This window comes from Pezoporus occidentalis, unplaced genomic scaffold (genome assembly GCF_034315485.1).
Source record: "Pezoporus occidentalis ecotype Australia unplaced genomic scaffold, CSIRO_AGI_Poc_V1 ctg160, whole genome shotgun sequence".
NCBI classification, from domain to species: domain Eukaryota; kingdom Metazoa; phylum Chordata; class Aves; order Psittaciformes; family Psittacidae; genus Pezoporus; species Pezoporus occidentalis.
The window spans coordinates 924,757-946,070 of NW_026913426.1; the positions used below are offsets into that span (position 1 = coordinate 924,757).

Here is a 21,314-nt window from a genome sequence, read left to right on the forward strand (position 1 = left end):
CTTTACCAAGTGAGTTAATAGTAAAAAACATCTTTATGTAGGCCTCTGTTCTTCATTCAGCTCGGGCGATTCCATTGTCTTCTGTGGATATAAAAATCTTAAAACCTGTCCTTTTCAGGAGAAAACCTGTTTTCCTCATCAGAAAATGAAAGCCTCCCATGACACAAAGGCGGGAATCCCAGCAGGCTCTGCTGTGCTCCGCATTCAGATAGGAATGACATCAATAGATTGTTGGGACCTTTTTGGTTTGCTGGTCATGCTGTCCTCCAGTGGCTGTAGTCCTGAGACTGGTGGCCCATGGAAGCCTTCACTGTCAGTGATGGGGAAATATGCAAATATAATAATCTTATGAATCATCTTTTATAAGGTGTTACTGTAGTCTGAGACTGAATTACAAGCCACCAAACATGCAAATCACGTTTGTGTGAGTGACAGAGTGAGGGTGTCCCTGTGTTTAAGTAGGGCATTACTCAAAATAGTTCTATTTCAGCTTTCCATGGGAAAGTACTTTCTGTTCAGCAAGATGTTTTCTTTCTCTACCTAGTCATCAAAACCACCATCAACCCCATTTCCAGTGAGGCAAGCCTCTGTGGAATGTGACATTTGTTAGTTCCCTTACCTGATAAGAGCTGTATACCTGGATTTGTACAGAATGCAGTTCCTTTTTTTTTTCCTTAATGTATTTTTCATGCTTGAAAAAGGGCTTGTTCAGGAGAACTTTCCCCAAAAATTTATTTTCTGGCTCGATGCAGGAAAGGCAAATTCAATCTTTCTGTTGTTTTCAAGCACCTTAATGCAGAGGAGGAGATAGGAGTGGGTTTGTTGGAGTCGTGAAATAGAGCATGTGGTTGGAAATAATTCAAAGGTAACCTCCTGCAGTATTTCTGCATCTGTTGGAAAAAAGAACATGATTATAGCACACAACCCTCAGGTGAAATTGCAGAATTTACATACTACAAGACTAGAATCTACTGTGCAGGTTATGATCGTGCCACCAGTTTAGTGAATGGGTTTGGTGGGATTAACAATGTAAAATTAAAGTCTATATTGGCTGTAAACTTCTTATTCAATGCTCCTGGATCCTCAGGCTTGATCTTCTTTTTTCTGCATGCATGGAATTTGCACAGGCATCAAGAATTTCATACTAATATATAAATCTGTCAGTTGACTTGGTCATATAACAAACAAGAACCCAGTGAACAAAGAATAAAACTCCCCCTCTATCCTCCCCAGTATCCAGAAGTGTAATTACATCACAGATACATCATTGCATATTTGGGTATAAGAAGAAGCTTTAAGATGTTACAGAACACAGAAAATAATGTGTCATTTTTATATTGCTTTAAATGGCTTCAGTTTGTCCTGTAGAATGAAATGTTCTCATTATTCATTTTTTGCATTTTCTATGAATTTAAACAGTTAGGATGATGCTCCAATTTAGTTTGAAGTACTAAAGGGGATGTATTAATTGCAAGTGTTAGTACCATTGTCTGTGCCCTTCTGAACATCAAATTCGTGGTTTGAGTTAATGGAGGTTAAAAGGAATTTTAAGTGCTGCTTTAATGAGGACAGACACTGACATCTTTTGATACCTTGTATCTCATTTAAGTCCTATGCCTATCTGATATACTATTATAGTGGTGCCCGCTAGTGCTTCCGTAATTATGGGCCTGTCAGCATTTCCATTACAAACCCCTATATTACAGCCAAAAATATCACTCCAGGATGAAGTTTGTACAAAGCCTTTCAGCCTCCAACGAAGAAGCTTTCAAAATTAATTTGGCTGCTTCTCCAATTTAAAACATGAAGTTTTGCTGTTGCTTACTCTACTCTGTATTGATGTCTTGTGGGGGGTTTTGCTGTTGCTTACTCTGCTCTCAATTAATGTCTTCTTTAGAGAAAGAAACCAAAATACTGCTGTTTGTTTCCTGTAGCGCGAATATAACACATCCAAAAGATAAGAATTGAAAGCTGAATGCTTTTATTGAACCACAAAAGAGAAAAAAGGGGCAGCAAAAGCAGGAAGAAGGAAAAAGCACCTCTGCAAGCTGCCACCCTGTTTCAGTGTTCATAGGCAACCTGTCTACAAGGATTTCAGTAGCCTGTGTCTTTTATCATAGATTCCAGAACAGTAATCAAATCATAATTTCATTTTTTGTCACCATAGACTGGTTTAATAATTATCATTTAAGGGTTCAAGGACAAGCACTTAGAAATAGGAGGTGCCAAAATTAACATTACCCATGCAGTTTTGCTTTTTGGATCTATTTTCCATGAAGCTGGTTCCTGGCAAGGCTGGGCAATGCTCAAGTCGACACCATTGTCTCATTATAGAATTCTATTGTCTTTTTCAGTGATTTACTACCCATCTCTGAAGTTGGAATCACTCTCTCATAGGTTTGAGTGCTGATTATCATTTAAGTGTCTGAATGTTTTACCAAACATTAATCAATTTATTTTCATTACACTTTCATAAAATGAACAGATTTTCTAATTTTACAGATGATGAACATCTGCATTGAGACTTTGAGTTGAAAATATTAGCTTATTTTGAACATTTAACACTTGGAAACTGATTTTTCAAGTGGAATTATATAGCCCATTCAAAACACAGTTCTCATTTACTTTAGCTATCTGGTAAATATTTAGCATTTGTTTGAACCAGATCTGTGTTACATGGGGTACCTAGATGGTGAGGAACAAGGGGATAACAATTGCTTGTGAAGAATTTGGGTTTAAGCAATTTGCCTTACCTAGATTTCTTAATTTCTGTCATTTCTCATCCTTATGCATCACAACTGGGAGCTGTTGTGCTGGTGATGCCCAGAGGACACGTGCTGATGTGGATTCTTCAGTTCATATGACCTTGAGCTGGCACAGTTCTCCTTTCCCAGTCTGTTTTTCAGCTCTTCAGCAAATGAAGCAGAAGCCCTATGTAAAATCATCTACATTAGTATGCAGCGACTTCAAAGAGGAAGGAGAAGTGGTACATGATTATTTAATTGTGCCATGGTGTTTATGTACACAAGGGCACCAATATCCAGTAAGCCATCCATCACTGTTCCCGTAAGTTGGTAAGATTTCCTTAAGCATAGCTTTTGTTTGTAATTATTTAGGGGCTTTTAAAACATTCTGAGGAAAAAAAAAGCTTAGCTACATAGAATGGTTTGGGTTGGAAGGGACCTTTAAAGGTCATCTAATGCAATCCCCGTGCAAGGAGCAGGGGCACCATGTGATACGGGATCATATGGCCTAATGTGAGTGCCCATCTGTATTATCAGTACTAGAACCTTGAGATGCACTGCACAGACTTCTGCCCTTGAGGTAATGGAGTAGTAGATAAAATAATCATTTTAAAGGTACATAATAGCATATGATAGAAGAGAATAAGCAATAGGGAAAAAAAGTGTGATAACATACAAGGAAAATATGTATCCTATATATAGTAGGATCTGTGAGAGGCTTGAGAGTGTGCAAGAAAAAACCTGTGTTTTGATAATTCTCCTGGAAAGCTCTAACGAGCTTCTGTTGAGAATATGGACTGTATTTGCAAAAGCTTGAATTTGAAGGTTTATATTTAGCCAAGGGGCTAAATATGAGTAGATTTTCATGAGAATAGCAGAAGTATTTATGCAAAGACTACATGTCTGCTGAATTTCAAGTCCTTTTTCTAGCCCACTCAAGGCATGAGAGCTTTCCAAAGGAAAAAAATTACAGCACTTATTTCCAGTACAATAAATATTATGTTTAATTTAATAATTACTATTATTCTTACACATTCCAGAGCCATTCTGATTGTGGCTTTCTCAGCCTAAAGTAGATGCATGCAGCTAAAATTTAGCAGAGTTGTTACCAACAAGAGAACAATCTCTTCTAATGGAAGTTGTCAGCAAGCTTAATGATAGGTAATCTGTTACTTTCTGTGCTTATGCTTTAGATATAAATCTCTTCAGTGTGAATGGTTCGTTTTCATATTACCATTGCTGGTGGCATAAACTTTAAATACAGTTCTGTTAACAGGAAAACACTGCTACTTATTTACACAGTTTACTGCCCATGTCAATTGTAAAATAAATAGTTGATGGTAACATACATAAACTTGTGTTTTACTTAACTGGCAATGACCTGCTACAGTATCAACATCGTTGATAGCAATATAAACAGTAGAGCTGGTAAATACACAACACATTCACTAACCTGCTTCACTGGAGTCATTGTCAGGGCAATACTAAGTGAAACTGCCAGCTGCTTACGGTATTTTAGGCCAGATTCATAAATACAGTGACCATCTTCAAGTCAAATTCGGATGAGTAGGAGATAAGAGTAGTTATCTGGCTTCAGTTACAAACTCATTTATCCTTCATTCAAAACAATACTAATACAACAAAAGTCAAAGTTACCAAAAATTAAGAAGGAGCTAAGAATGCAGGCACACTTGGGAGTGCAGTATTGCAGTCAGTTATCTACACCTGCAAGTGTGAGGCTGCAATCTAGCCATGGTAGTACAGAGCAGGTGAGCCAAACAAATCAGCCCATGCTGAGCTTGCACTGCAGTAAATGTCTGTATTTTTATTATTATCAATACTGTTTCATAGATTAATTATTTGCTCCCCCTTAAATCTCATCTTCTTTAAACATCATCCTCATATAACCTTCTAAAAACACATCTCATCTTTCATTTCAAGAAAATCCAAAGTTGTTCCACTTCTTTGAGCTTCTCACTGGTTATTTTTACAGATCTTTAAGCTGACGGTGTTATCTGAGAGATTTCAGATTAATTTCTTCTATGTTTTAGTGTATTTCTGAAAGGATAAAATACTGCCTTTTGCTCATGGTTTTGTATTCTTGAGTGGGAATTGCAATTCTAGGAGTTTCCATGAGCTTGATGTGACGACTAGAAAACGATTTTGAAGCCAATATCCAATGGCAACCTGAGAATTTGTTTAATGTCACTTTTCCTTGTCATTGGAAAGGGAAATGTCAGTCAGATGGCTTCAGTGAAACATTTGATCTGCGGTTGAGTGGAGAGGCAAGCGTGTCTCTGCAAGCTTCCCTTTGGGACTGCTTGCGTTGCTAGGCTTGTAAAAGTGCATATTGTGCTTTGTTGTTGCCCTCAATGCATGTCTTCACAGAGATGAAATAGAAATACCGCAGTGGCATCTTCCAGTTAATCACGTGGCAAGTATCCTCTAACGTAGAAAACTGTTTCTCATCACTCTGACTTCACAACCACCTCAGCTGCAAAGATAAAAGCATCCATTTTGTAAAGGCTGATGGTTTTGTGATACAAATCTCACCAATAGATAGAAAGGGGAAGAAAATAATGTAAAAATGGAATGGCAGAAGAGCACAGTATTTCAGCTGGGCTTGATTACCTTCAATAGTAAGTGGAAAACCAGTGCTGGTTTTATGCTCCTGATGTAATGAAATTACTGAATTATCCTTTCATGCCTACAGGTCCAAAAAAAAAAAAAAAGGAAACTAGTAAACTTGATCCTTCATAGGTATTTATTCATATGAAGGAATCTTTAGTCATTCCTGGGGAAGTCAGTTGTCAGGTAGTTGGGGTTGTCAGGTCTTTGTTGCAGAGTGAAGGACTAGAATAACAATATCAGCAGCAAGCCTCAAATTCAAACCTTGTGGCTGCAGAAGAGTGTGCTGTGTCTCTGGTGTTTAAGGCAGTATAGCCAGGTAATACAGGAAAAGCTAGCAAAGACAAACCCAAGGCTGAGACTCTGGCTTTCATTTCCTCCCTTCCACATATTATGATCAAGTTCTGTAATACCAATCTATTTGTTCTCAGCATCCTCTGAGATGTAAAAGAGCAGCTCTGACCCTTCACTGAATTAAATTGAATTAAACACTCTGCCCTTTTGGAAGGCTTATTTGGTTGTCAGACCTCAGCTTTTGTCTTCTGTTGATGGTTATTATGTGTTTATGTGCTAGAAATTATTGAAGGACTAAGAAAATAAAGCAATAATCAGTCACGCTTCCCGGCCTCTGTAGCTTTGATATCACTGAGTGCCATGGGAAAATGACATGAAAACACCATATTGTCATCCAGCAGCCTTGAATGCAGTCTTGCGTCTTTCCTTAAGTGAACTTAACTTTGCTTTGCAACAGTAAGTCCTCTTTTGTGTTTAGGCCTCACTTTAAGCTTCTTAGATTTTTTTAAATAGTATTTACTGGTTTTGGCAATTGAAATTTAAAGAAACAAGTTGCAATCAAAAAGTTTGGTTTGATTTTTCCCCCCCCTTTTTGGCATTAAGCATGATTTTTAAGATCAGTGCATTACCTGCTCTATTTTATTGTAACACCATGGGTGTTTTTTCTTTATTAAGTAATTTAATGTATGTCTCGGTTTCTTTTTTGGTGTGAGTTCTTTGGACATCCAGATTATATCAGGTAGAGCTATTGAGCTATTCAGGATCATAAGTGAATGGGCACATGACAGTTTTAGTCGAGTCAACTAGAGGATACACTTCCAGTATACAAACCCATAACTGCTTGTGTGCATGCACACATCCCACTGGAAGTGCCAGATTTCTTCCCACATATTGCCCTACTTGTCAGCATTTGTGCTCACAGCAAGACAACCATTTGGCTCCAACAGAAGTAACACTGCAAGCTTCCCACAGAGCCAAACTGATAGCTGGCTCTCAGTGACAGTTGTGACCAATTAAGACAGCAAATTTCTCATTACCATCCTTTCAAAGAGGAGAATTTTAGACACTAATTTCCTTGGGTTTAACTACTTGTATGCAGCCTGGATAGAGGAAAAGATTCAAGAAGTCCTGGGTAGCCTGGTAGTCTGCAGTGGCAGGGACTGGCTTTGATAATCCAGCATTGGGAAGCACGTATATCAGATCCTAATGAGAAAGATGAAACTAAAGAATATGCCTGCTCTGCTGTGTAGCTTTAATTTATCTGTCTGAGGTGCTGGATGGCAGTTCAGCCATGGCAGTGAGGAATTCACAGCCTGCCCAGATGGTTATCTGCTTCTCAGGAGAATTGTGCAGTCCACGCTGAGCACAGGGCAAAACAACAACAACAGAAAAAGAGAAATAGAGAATTTAGGTTTCAGAGTTGGGTAATTAACCATTAACATTCCTTGTATGTATTCATTCCATGCAGTGAATGCGAGAGAGGGAGGAATGGGGTATTACAAAGATTAACGAGTATTGGAAAGTGGATCCTGCAATAAGAATTTGCCAGGAGCTCTCATCAAAACTATCCTCTGGCCTGTCTAAAATATTCCTAGACAGGCTCCAGACCCCAGGTCCTGCTTAATTCCATATTTCCCTGTTTTGGGAACACTTTCTAGGTGCTGTGACATCCCCTCCCCCTCTTCCTGCTGCAAAGGTTTTCAAACAGGGAAGAGATTCACATTAAAACAGCCTGAGAAGGTGAGCACTAGAGCACTTAAGTGTGTTAGGAAATGCTTCAGCATGCGTTTGCGCAGCCTTTGAGTTATAGAATGAAGCACTGAGTATTCACATGCAGGTTTAGCATTATCTGCTTAAGAAAACTGGTAGTTCATAAAGTTTTTAGGGTAAAAAATGCTTTACTAAAAATGTTTCACTGTCACACACCTGTAGAAATAAAGAACATCTTAAAGTAGTATAAAAGTGACATTTGCACTTAGAAGTAATGCTGTTGTATACGGTTAGGAATGTTTGACTGAACCACATCCATTTAAAGGTATGCTAGACTACAATTTGATTACTGACTGACCTGGGGGACCAGTTTGTAGTGAGATTCATTCATGTTTTAATCTTTTCTTCCATCTTTTCCCTTAATTATACCTTTCTGTGTTTCCCGAGGAATAATTCACAGCCACATAACGTATGTCAAAGCGTTCTATAAACTCATCTGAATACTTTATTTCTGTGAGAAGTAGGAAGTTCATCAAACGAGGAGATGATGAACTAGGGGAAGCTATGTCTGCGTGCAACCACTGTGTTCTTGCTATCTGCTCTTTCTGCATGCTATAAAAAGAGTATTAGACAAAGTGCTTTCATTGGGTTGCCATTGTGGCAACCACTTCCTCCCTCTGAGCCTGAACCAATGACTTGGTGAGAGTTTGTTTGGGTAGTAGAAGGCCGTGGGGTAGCAGGAAAGGAAGCAATGACATCTTTTAACTGTATTTTTAGACTATGGTGAGAGGGGTTGGTTTTGTTTAGCTCTTGTAGGAGGGGGAAGGTTTGGTTTGGGGTTTTGGGTGCTTTTTGTTATTGGGGTCTACAGCAGAATGCTCCAGATTAATTCTCCATCTTTTGTACAAAACCATCTTTTTCTAAGTCTTATGCATTTGAGCTCTATGTTTTCCACTTTAAACATGTGTCTATACCAGCAGCTTACAGCCTTGCTGTAACCTTACAGTACTTGGCCAAACTGTAATCACGTGTGTATCTCAGAGCACTCTGCTGTAATTTGAAGGCCTGGGGGCAGAAAACCAGGTCCTCTATAGAGAGATTTTATCTATTTATACATTCTGTTGTTATGGTTTTCAGCTTTATTCCCTGGTGCTACTGTACACCATGAACTCTTATACCCAAAGGACTGGTTCCAAATGACGCAGCTGGCTCTAACTAATGAGGAAGTGGTTAACTTGGGAGTAGCAAGTGCAGAAAAGCTGTTTGTTCGCTTACGTTCAAAGCTGTCTGGAGTCAACAGGAGTCTTTCCACTGAACTCAACAGGATCTGTTCCAGCTGAAGTGGCCTTTTAGAAACTTCCCTGTTGCAGAAGGTTTGAACACCAGAGAACATTCTTTGCAGTAAAAAGGTATTCCCACTTGCAAGTACTGAGAAACTGTTTTCTCTGTTACTTGTGGTATACAGGCTGCTTCAGAAGGGTGCTCAGGCCAGCACAGAACCAGGAGCTGCTCATTTGTTTGCTGTTGCTAATGTCAATGGCTGCAATTGCTGGTATTCAGCAGAGGTAGAGCAGCAATATCTATCCTACAAGTTTTTTAGTTCCCTGGTATATTGTCAAGGCTCCATTTGTAGCATTGGATTCTATTACAGGCTGCATATCTTCATTGATAGATTGCCAGCTATGGCTTACAGCTCCTGTGCAAAAGGATTGTAGGCAGAATATAGGTATTTATTTGCAGTATAAGCCCAAGAAATTCTGTTCCATTTACCCCCAAGCATCATCACTTTAACTCTGTTAGTATGTGTAACTTTCTTAGGGAAAGGTGATTACCTCCCTGTGTGTATGCTGGAATGACGTATTTTTGACTGTGTGAAGGTTTGAGGGATTGTGTCTGGGTCCTCATAAATATTTAAGTTTCTAATGAAATTGTTAAGTTGGTTTGCAGTCCTTCAATTTACTGGATTCCTCAGAATAATGATGTTGTGTTATGTATCGTGTGTTCTGGCAGACAAGATGCATTGCTTTGATATCGGCTTTAAAGTTTTCACTGGCATTTTGCAGATAAAACAGTTAAAAGTGGACATGAACATTACTGCATTTGAGATTTCAGTAGCTGGATTTTTTAAATCCATGCGCTATAAAGACACAACGTATTGTAAAAGGTTTTATTTCTCTAATCTTTGTAAGTACCATGAAACTGTGTAATTCTGTTGCGTTAGTTAAAATCTGCAGCTTTGCTGTAATTTTCTGTATCTCCCGTGTACTGTTTCCAAGTTCAGTTCCAGAGGAGGTGCTGGTAGTGTTTCGTTATGTCCACATCTTTCCTGACAGGATTTGTTTGGGATCTGACACTGGTCAGTAAAACCAGACAAGTACTGGTAGAATGCTTAATGCTGTGACACCATCTGTCAAAAACATCTGGACACCACATAGCTTTGCGTTTCTGGGTTATGATAAACTTGAATTAAGCATATAGAGTCCTTGGCAGGAATTCCTTGCCTTCATCCTCCTTTTATTCTTCATGTGGTATTGAAAGAATGTCTGATCTGGAGGCTTTGGAGTCTGTCAGTTAGTCAGGAATGTGCTTCTTCCTGGAAGTTGTGCTTATACTTACGTAAGAGCTTCCGTTCTCTGTTGTGCTGGAAAGCAGGAATTCTGCTCATCTGTGTATTGTAAAAGTATTTGTACCTTCAAGGGGGAGAAGTTTTAAATGGAAGGCTCTGTATTCTCTGATTAGCCCAGGCACAGACATTAGATGGCACATCTTGTCCTGAGCATCCTCCCTTTGCTGGCATGTGCGCTCACAGATGTCACAGTCGCATTGCGTTCTGCAGCAAACTTCAAGTTTCTTGCCCGGGAGTTTATTTGGCTGCAGTTTTGTTTTTCCATAAACCAATAGCAAGCAGACAGATTTCTACCCTAAATGTACTTGCTGCATTATATTATGCAAAAAAAAAAAAAGGCATCAGTGCAAAAGGAGTAAGTTGCTACAGTAGTGGCTTATTTCAGCATGTTGGGGGGGGGGGGTTGTCACTTGCAGACTTAGAGGGTAGGTTCTTAACTTCAAAATGTTTGTTCTAATGAACTAAAATGGGAACAATATATCTTCTTTTGGTATTAGCTCTGAGATTTCAGAGTGTTTTATAAATCTGGGGATGGGGAGGAAAGTATGTCTTCATTTCCTTCTTATATAACTCAAGCCTTGCTCTCATGTACTTCTTTTCATCAGATGACTTCGGATAACCATAATATCTTCATCACCCTGATCTCTAGGTTAGGCGCAGAGATGTAGGAGTGACCTCAGCTATTTGCAGACACAGGGTTGTGTTTAACATTATTTTTATCTTCAGGATGCAGGCATAAAGCAATCGTGTTGTAAAATCGAATTGAGGTCAGTTTTATTTTAGAAGATCAGAAAGTAAGATGAAGCATTTGTGATAACGACATGAAATGTTCTGGACTGTGAATATATTTTTGCTCCCCTGGAAGTAGCAAACAATTTCACTTCTGGCTAAGGTATCAGAAGGCAGGTTGGGTTTGTCTCATTCAGCTTGTAAACAGTAAGTTCTAAATTCTCATACTTAAGTTTTCTCATTGTAGGTTGTGTACCCTAAGAAAGTTCTTTTTTTCATATCTATAAGCAGAGTTCTACTGCCTAAAATGCATCATAAGGAACTTGCTTGCCAAAAAATGTAATTGCGGGATTATTCCCCTCTGTGATTCTGGCAAAGTTTATGGAATTCTTTGTAGTCTCTTTGGTGCTTCTAAACTCAAAGTTGACGGGCACAATTTTTTTCTGAAAGCATCATATTCTCTGCACTGGAAAGCTGATGGTTTTGCTATGGGAGAGATTATTCCAAGTCACAAAATGAGTAATTACTGAAGAAGAGTAATTAGAGAGAAGAAGCCTGAGGGGAAAGAAGTTCTAGTTAAACATTAAGCAAATGCCATAAGCCATGCAAAGAGAGAGAAATGATTTATGAAGGTATGAGTAGATGCACATGTGCTTGGTCTGTTTATGGTTAGAGATAACCCGAACTCCCAAGTCCATTTCTGCACTTGTTTGAATGGATCAGAGGATATTTGCAACTCTGAATACTCCCAGCTTAAACTGAGCTGAATTAAAAGAAATAGTTTAAACATCATTTAAGCATGCAGATATTTAAGCATCCTGCACTTGAGAGGAGTTAACCTTTATGTTCAAACTCTGCTTTGAGGCTCAAGCTCTGTGATGTATCACATGGTCAGGCTCTCCACAGCACTTCCTTTCTCTAGCCCACAAAAATGTGTTTAATGTATATGCGCACTAGTTTCTTCTCTGATTTTCCCCCCAAAAATCTTATTTATTTTAATAGAAAGCCACATCAGAGTTTTTGCTCTTTCACAAGCTTCTCCATCACCATCACTAATCCATGGAGAATGTCACTGCAAGTGAACAGATTCACGTGTCACCCTCTGTATAGAGTAGGTGCACGTGACTGCAATCTCATGAATGAATAGTGGCTAATAAATAAAATATGCTTTGGTGTTGACTTAGGAAAACTATCAATAGTATTTGATAGATATCAGTCCCGTTTTGCACTGTAAGGCTAAGTAAATTGTGCCTGAGAAGCAGTAAGCTTTAGATAAGGCATGAAGTGTTTGTGGCTTAACCAAAGGCAGGTGCTTGTAAGTAGGGAACAGTAGATGAGAAGTGTTTCAGGATATATAACTGACAGACTGTAAGTGGTCAATCCACACAGTAAGTCCCTTTTAGCTGTTCTTTCTGGTTTTGTGAACAGAGGGCATTTTAGCCTCATGAAAATGTATATGCATCCTTTGTAGGAAATCCATGTATCTTCATAAATCTGAATAATAGAATATTGCTGGTATTTATGTAGGAAGCACACAGTGTAAACGGTTGAAAAATGTAACCAGCTGACTCACTGTAAAATATTGTTAATAAAAACTGATTCTTCAGAATTGTATGAGCTTGTAAACAGCTGGCTTTTTTCAATAGCACAGCTGGGGTGGAAACATGAAATTACTGCCGTTGGAGCAGGACATGAGCTATATTTGGCAAAGCATTTGCATGAAAGCTGAAAACGTGCAACTTAATTTTCATTTATTTTAATTTTCATTGCACACCTATTAGCCACAGATCTGGACCTGCTCCTCTTGATTTCAGTATCACTCCTGCACGTTGCAAGCCATTATGTGCCAGGAAGCTGTACATTTATAGAGAAGACCATGCTGCTTTAGCTGAAAATGCTAGAGGAGGATACTGTCTTTCTGAACGTGCAGTGTGTTGTTGCTGAGCTGTCACTCACAGGGATTGAAGCAGATGAAGTATCTGAAGGATGTAATTTCTTCCTTGAAAAGGCAAAGCAAACGTGAAAGCAGGAAGACTTGCACTTCACAGCATGCGAGCTGTTCCTGCCGCAACTGTTTGTTTGTGAGGCTACAAAAGCATGTTCCCATGGGTGTGGGCAATGCTGAAGAGGACTGCTGATGCAAGTCAGCAGATGTGTAGTGCATTGTGAACCACGGGTGCAGGCAGGAATTAATGAAAAGAAAACTTTCAAGCCAAACCCTAAACTTTAACTAGTCAGACTCTTTACTAGGGTAAAGTGACATTACACCACTAAATGACTTGCATGATTTCCTAGGGCCTCAAATCACAGCAGTGCATCATACTTCCATGCAGATTTTAGGACCTAGGTGTTTATAGTTGCTACTACAGTATTCCTGGTTAAGTTTTCTATAGACCTTGTTAATCTGGCTGGCTTTTAAATGAAATTACGTCAAACCATTTGTTGTCTGCTCGCTCAGAAAGTGGTGTTGCCTTCCTGACAGCTCGTTCTGTGCTTTCCCATCCTAGCTTTAATTTAGTCTAAGGCCTACTAGGCAGGCAAATTACTACACAGGCAAGGTCGGCTCCCTCATTTGTGCTGTGCTGAAGCAATGGAAATCCTGTAACAGGGACAGCATTTTGCCAGAAATTAAATCTTTACTATTTATTTGGCATAGGAGGTTTTACACAGATCACTGTCCTGAGCAGTAATGGCATAAATCCCATAAAATCATCTGTAGACAAAATAACCCTTTGAAATACTTCACTTTAATTCTCTTGCATCTGTTATTTATCCTGCTGTCTTGGTTTCTCATACGGCTTCTCTCTCCTCTGCACGTTTTTCTCACTGCTGGGTTTTCTGCGTTCCCTTGCTCAATTCAGATTGTTCCTACAACTGGTTTTCAAGAGCAACTACACCTTTAAGAGGTTTAAACTCAAAGGTAAAATCACACTTGGAACTGTGTAACTGTGACACCTCACTAATAATCTGTAATTAGATAAAGTCAGTCATGTAGATTTTGGGTGTTATTCCTTCTTGTAACGTGTCAATTCTATTGTTTCAGAAGGTTGATTGATCTTTTGTGTGTGTCAAAATAGATCTGCAGTGGAAGACAATAACTTAGAAGGCTACCCTTGCTTCTGGAGCTGCTGTATTTTGTGCCTCAGGAACAACCGTTTTAACATAACAGTTCATAAATCTACTTTGCACTTCAGATGTTTCTACATGGCAAAGAGCATGCAGTGCAGAGGTGCCTGGTTTGCTCTAAGCAGCTTGGAAACTAGAAGTCAAACAATGTGTTAGTGTAGACTGCATGCTGCTAGTCAGGCAGGCTAAAGGAGGTTTAATAGCACTTCAGTGGTAGTTGGGTATCTCCACAAGGCACTACACTGGAGCAGAACATCCCTTCTGCATCCTCTGTTTATATTCATGCTTTCCTTGCAGATTTTCCCATCACTCAAACCCAGCAGTACTCTTTCACATGACCCTAGCCCACATTGTAGTTATTTTACCAGAAAAATCACTGTTTTAGAAATATAAACTGCTGCCTTCCCACTGGTGAATTGTGCTACATAAGAGAGACTCCTAAGCTTGAATTTACAGTGAGTTTATTTTCCTCCTGCACATGGTTATCCAGGCAAAGAGGATGATTATTTGAATAGCAGAAAGGTTTCTAACTCTGCAGTGATTACAAGTCTGACTAATTTCCCTCCATAGCCATGTCCTACAGTGGAACCTTGAGGTGGTGGTTAATAGGAGACACTTCTGTTGCTTACAAAGTAATAGTTCTGAAAGCCAAGTCCATCTGAAACAAAAGCGAAAGACAAAAACCTGATTCAATACAAATCCACCAATACATGAAACATCAGCTGCCACCCCATTGTACACTCCTGGATGCTAGTTAAAACCAACCTAGGAATGTTAATAACAAGGAAAACTGATCACCTTGTCAGAACCTGGAGCTTGTCATGGAAAAGATATTATTGCATTACTCTTAATAGCTGTGAGTCATCCTTTGCCCAAGTGAGGGGATCAGAGGCACAATCCTGGTGCTCTACCAGCCATGCTGCGAGTGCCCAAAGGTGAGGGGTCTGCCTCAACCTCCTGATGAACATGAGGATGTGTGAGGCTTCCCCATTTCAGAATAACAATAATAGGATGAAGGATTTATAGTCAGTGAGTGCGATAAGAAAAACCACTTCTGTATAATTACTGTTTAGAACTTCAAAAACATTACAGGTGTGTCTTGTGGTAAAAGCACTGAACTGGAATCACTAGATTGAGGCTAATTCTGTCACAAACACGTTTTTTAAGGTTGAGGTATTTATTTCTGTTTTGATTAATCAAATATAAAGTAAGATTAATGCTTTCTTTGCCTGTCTTCAATATCTAACTGTAAACTTCTATTTATGGCAATGTGGGGCTTAGGTCTTCCTTAAGATGTTAAAATAATGCTCTCTAGCAGAGTCCTCCAAAGACCATGACTTGAAAATAAATCAGAAGCATATCAGTCAGTTTGAAGATTGTTTCTGTTAATGAGACAGCATTCCCTAAATCAGAATTCCTTAATCAAATTGCTACTGTGTTGCCGTAATCAATGTCCTTGGATTCAGTGTAGCTAGACAGATGCAACTGATGATGAAGTCGATTCATTAGATTTTCTTGCTAGAAGTAAATCTTTACTAAATGGAGGTCAGTGACAGAGCACCTATTGCCATCAGTAGAGACAGGATTTTGCTCTTTATATCTTCCTCTGTGAAGGAGCACATTTGTGCATAAGCACAGATCTGTTTCACTTTAGCTGGTGATGGTTTTCTTCTTTTTTTCCTGTTTTACCTTTGCAGTTTTCTGAGGTCAGGACTAGAAGCTACTGACATGTTTAAGCATGAATCACTGTGTGAGATATATTTTCCATTGTCAAAATGCAGTGTGCTGAACAGTCATTACCTTGAATAGGTATAAACCACATCTGGCATCTTCTGGACTCCAGCTTCTAACTGCAGGGAGGGATCTCACTACTGACTTAGGAGAGTAAATTGCAGAAATTGAAATGGCAGCACCATCCCTGATGGTTTAGTTTAGTTATAGAAAAGTAAATGTAGATGAAAAGGTGCAACAGTTCTTTTGAATGTGAGAATTGACATATAAGATGAAGCCAACAAGAAATCTGTTACATTTTCTGTGAGCATTCAGGTAAGAACATCAAGGAATGGTATAAAAATTTCAGGTCATGCATAGCTTTGGAGTAATTTCTCCTTTGAGAGAATGTTACTGTTACATTCCACATAAAGTTGCAAAGGTTGTACTCCAAGACTAGCATTAGATTAAAAACTCAGCAATAATCAGTCAGGCTGAAAAATATTCAGACATGTTTTTACAAAGATTTCTTGTGCAGCTCCTGCTGAAGATTATGGGAGTTCTACAAATAAAGGGTGTGCAGGGTGGACTCCCTGTTATTTTCTTTTCCTTTTTTTCCCCTCCTATGTCAAGAACACTAAAAAAGTGCCTCTGGTCTCGATTTATAATTTTAAACAAAATCAGGTTGTCCATCATTATGCTGTTGCAAACATAAACCTCGGGGTTTGTATGAATAAACCCCCAATAGGCAAACACCATCTGCCTGTTGAAGGAAGAGAGAAGTCAGCACTGAGACAATGTCTACTCATTAGGAGTTGAGAAGCATCGAGTCTGCTAGGTAGCAATGTCTTCAGAACTCTACATGCAGTGCAGTTGTCTATTGAAGTGCTTCCTTTGATATTAAGGTCATTTCCCCATACTAAATTGGTTTTAAACAAAGAGCTTTTCTCCAGAGCCAAATTCAGATCAGGTGCCACTGCATGAAATTTTACTGATTTCCTTGAAACAGTACCTTACAGCTAAGAACACAGGAATTCAGATTGTAATAGAGCAACATAAGTAAAAGTGGCATGTCAGCTCATCCTTACAGGAATAACGAGTAGTGTTTACTGCTGTAAAGTGTTATTTTTCCACACTATTGATAGGAAGTTAGAAAAATCTGTGACTTTTTTCCCCAGGCATTTAAATTTCAGGATTTTCTGAAAGATAGATTAAAATTTCATGAAGCAGATAAAACCAAATGACCAGCACCCAAGAGAGCTGAGTTAGCTGCTTTAAAGGACATGTAAAAGTATGTCTCTTTTGCAAAAAGAACTGCTTTCAAGCAGACAGTGCAGTCATTTCACTGGTTATGAAAGGTGGGTATTTCCACTTGACTGGTGTTGGATCTGTCGTTGGAAAGTCATTGCCTAGGGAGGGGTGGGCAGCAGTAGATTCCTACAGAAGAGCTGTCCAGCGCTAGTGGTGGTACCTTCTGTTTTCCCCAGCATCTTCCAAGTGAGAAGCACCATGCTAAGCTGCCTTGGGTACCTTCTGTCAGATCTTAGGTATAATTGAGGTGTGTATGATTTTGAGTCACATCACAAAAGTAGAACCTTTCTTTAAGCACTGGTTGTGCAACATCTGTAAAGCAATTTCTATTTGACAGCGCTGATCATCATCTGAGGAGTGCGGTGGGTGTGCAGCTACCCACTCTTAACCAGGTGCTCAGGTGGATTTACAGCCTTTGTGATTTTATGGTAGTGTGCGTCCGTGAAAGAACAACAATCTGTGTTAGCAAAACATGATGTTGTTATAGGTGGATATCTCTGATTCATAGTGCTGGAGCAAATGAATGCTTTAGTAAAGCCCCCTTATTAGGTGTCAGCGTGACCGTACACTCATCTTGAGTCTTCTGAGCCAGCATTTCCAGCAGAAACTAAGATGTCTGTATTTGGCCATTAAAACTGAGAGCAAAATTGCAAAGGACTACACAGAAGTAAGAAATCAAAACATGCAGTGATATGTGCAGTTATGAAGTGATTCCCAGAGATGTCCATGGCAACTAGAAGTCATAACTTCATGGCACAGCAAAAATCTCAATAGGTATCTCGAAATACTGGCTTTATGGCAAATTGTAGTTCCTCTCCCCTCTCCTCACCTACTTTTTTCATATTCCACAGGCTATAAATTACTGATTTCTTTCTTTCCATTAGCAGATAAGCACCTTATCACCTTTCCTCTTTTCTAACATCCTTATCACTCCACAGGCAGTATCTTTACTGTCAGGTCTAATTGATACATATCTAATTAAAGGCAAAGCATGTTTTCTCAGCTTGCATTGAGCTTTGAAGTACGTTGCTTTGATTTCAGACCTGAAGAACAGCTTTATGGGCCTGAAAGTTATCCTTTTCTCAACTGTACTAGTTGATCAAATAAAATACACTACCTTTTGTCCACAAACTTTGCCTGTGTACCAATGCATTCATTTATTGTTAGGGAAAAAGAGACGATGAATTCTCATGGAACTAGTTAAAAGGTGTGTGTGAGGACTTGTGCTCTTCAGAGCCTCGAAGTCTAAGACAAAATACTCAAATACGATGAGATGGAGAAGTAAAGGATTCAGTAGAGACTAAGGTAGATAACTGGATTAGCAAGAAAAAGAGTTTTAGGATTTATCACTTAACTGAGGGCATTTTGTGTGAAAGAGGTACCAGGGATGAGAAAGCTGAATATGTAGACAGGAGATTGTGCCAGCAGCAAATGGTTTAAATAGCATTATTCCACTTACCATTTTACTGAATATCTTAGGAACGTTTCTGGTAGTGAAAGAGTAGATTCTCCAAAGTTACATAGGATATAAAGAGAAAGAATGATCATTCTAATTAAAAAAAAATAAATCAATTCTCTCTCATGAGAAGAAAGCAGAGGAAGAAACACTCTGAGCATAAGTAACACTGAAATTTCCAGGCACTTCCAATGTGCGTAGATGTAGAGATTTACTGGTCTTTTGCAAATGTTACAGGGGTCACACAATTAATTGGCCTGACCCGAATGACATTTGACAGCTTTAGGACAACTGTATCTTTCCTCATTTTTCCCTCTAGTCCTCTTTTTCACTAGTTCAAACAAGTTTTCAGAGTGGGTTTTGTTCTTCACTGTGAGGAGATGTTGGAGGAAAAATAATGCAAAGAAACCCGCTGAAATTACCTTATTAGATAAGAGGAAAAGAAAATAGATCCAAGCTACATCACCCTTCCCCTAGAGCAACCTTTTGCCCTTAAAGAACCTTTATATAAACTTGAGGCATTCTTAGTACTTTGGAATTGTCAGCTGAAAGAGACTTTTTTGATGCAAATCATTTGCTTCTCTGTCCCAGTGTGTGGCTGGTGAGGAAGGAGGTGTCCATTCAGTGCTAGGAGAAGGGAAATCCCTGTCCAGGTAGAATGGTCCTTGTTGTGGCCTGCCTGCAGCAGGGGAATGAAATGGAGTTATGTGGAATTCCAGAACTTCGGTAGGGAGCCCATCCTTATCATTTTGTTTAGTCAAACTGCCTTGTTGGCAGTTGTTAATAAGGTCTGTATGGTTTGGGGGTCTTTTCCCAGCTAATTGCTCTTTTGATTTGAGCTTTTTGGGCTTTTTAAAGTACGTGATAGGATTGCTGTTTACAACATGGAATAACCACAAGAATCTCCTCATTTTCTGAGGTCAGACTGTTACTATGCTTTTGTTTGCTTATGCTGAGCTAGTACTTGGCAGCTTGAGCAGTAGCTCAGCCATTTTCTAGATTAACAGGTTGCTCTTTGTATTTGATGTGATTGATGTGATTGAAGTGATCAGCATACATATACTATACATATATGCGGAAATAAATTACTCTGGGAGAGAGAAAGATCCAAATGGAGAGATTAGATAGGTCCAAGGGCAGTTGTAAGAACTGTGGTACATTCAAGAATGTAGAAGGGACTTAAGCACTAAATATCTGCAAAGAACATGTATGGGAAAGGTACAGTTTTACTCTGAAATCTTTGCTAATAAAGGTTCAAGGATGTACTTTCTGTATATTTCTCTGAAGGCCAAAGCCCTGCTGTAGATGCAGATATACTGAGAGAAAAATCAATTGCCCATATAAGTTTATTTTCTTATGATAGCAGCATTCGGTCAACTCTCCTAGGGTTTGGCTTCCTGAGTAACTGGAGAGTCTATAGAAAAAGGATCATTTAAGTGCTTAAATTAATCTTAATAATATTGCCAAATCACTCATCTCCAACTTCTTTTTCTAACAGCCTGGAGTCTATGTGGGTTTTTTCTAACAGCCTGGAGTCTATGTGGGTTTTTTCTAACAGCCTGGAGTCTATGTGGGTTTTTTTCTAGCACTCCTGTTTCTGTGAACTAGCAGTAGTTATCACATATGTTTTTACAGGGCTTCATTATTTAGCATCCTGTTGGCATGACAGGAGAATCCCGTGTCCCACAGACCTATTAGAGTTCACCCACTGGTTAAAATCCGCTGACATGTCGGCACGTGGAAGCAGCAGATGAATACTTACAAATGCAGTCTAAAATAAAGGACTGTCCTGACTCTTTACGTCTGTATATACGTGGGGTTTGTTATTTTTTCCAAGTGACATCTTGAACTTAATAAGCCAATGGGGGAACTCCTATATAGGTCTAAATGGAGCTGCAAAATGCTGGGTTTTGCCCTTGAGCTTTTATTTGCACATACCGCTGTGTCATTGTATGACATTGGCTTTTGAATACACGTCTATTACATAAAGCCAATACATTGTTCTTGTTTTTGATTTACAGTACAGAATTGGCCAGCTGTACATGATAAGCAAGCATAGCCATGAGCAGAGCGACCGAGGTGAAGGTGTGGAAGTGGTGCACAATGAACCCTATGAAGATCCAAACCATGGCAATGGTCAGCTAACAGAAAAACGTGTCTATCTCAACAGGCAAGTGCAATAAAGCTGTTTCTCTTGGCATGAGCTGTAATAAAAATTAGCAAGGGATACCCCTTCCAGGCAACAGCCTTCCTGTTTCTTTTACACTTAACTGTCTGTCATTTTGTTTCCCAAAACTGGGGGAAAAAACCTGAAACCAAAACCAATGAACACCCTACCCCTCAAAAAAAAACCAACAAAACCCAGCCATTAAAATGGTTTAAGGGTTTCTATCCTTACAGTAATGTCACAAAGTCAGTATCCCATTTTTTTGGTGACCAGAGATTTGCCTCAGCAGAGTTATTTGAGCTCATGAATGACCATTAGGCCGGTACCATGACGGTCTTCTGTACCAAAATAATAGGGTTGAAGACATGATGGAAGAACGCACTTTTGTTTCCCCAAAGTTCCATCATTTCTTAAAGTGAAATGTGTCTCTTCCTATGGTGAAATTATACTGCTGAGTTATACTGCTGAGGATCAATGCCACACTCACAGGCCAGAGATTTTTTATTTTTACATATATATGAAAATATATATATATATTTGTGTCCTATGAAATATATTGCTCAATCTGTTCCTGGTTGTGCTACTGCTGATCAAATTGAATATCTCTGCTTTTCTGAAGTTCTTCTTTCCCTCTGGGCCTGTTTTGTTTTATTAAACTTATGCTCAGCAGCATTTCATAGTGAGCAGGGAAACACTACAGCTATTGCTTCTGTATTATAAGTTACTTCTCCACTGCAAACCTGACATATCTAACGGGCTAGACTGAATCACCACTAATGTTGTATGCACACACACATGTCCAGTAATGTGCAT

At 39.1% G+C, this 21,314-nt stretch overlaps 1 protein-coding gene and 1 long non-coding RNA gene across 2 annotated transcripts in view; one reads left to right on the forward strand and one right to left on the reverse strand.

The window, feature by feature from the left end:
- PITPNC1 (phosphatidylinositol transfer protein cytoplasmic 1) overlaps positions 1 to 21,314 on the forward strand; it is a 79,769-nt gene that overhangs the window by 20,433 nt on the left and 38,022 nt on the right. The window contains exon 2 of the mRNA XM_062612597.1: positions 20,356 to 20,504. Coding sequence (XP_062468581.1) covers positions 20,356 to 20,504 — 149 coding nt within the window. The remainder of the gene's footprint in view (positions 1 to 20,355; positions 20,505 to 21,314) is intronic.
- The window catches only part of LOC134160523 (uncharacterized), a 47,505-nt gene continuing 40,592 nt past the window's right edge, over positions 14,402 to 21,314 (reverse strand). The window contains exon 4 of the long non-coding RNA XR_009963584.1: positions 14,402 to 14,515. This is a non-coding gene — a long non-coding RNA (uncharacterized LOC134160523). The remainder of the gene's footprint in view (positions 14,516 to 21,314) is intronic.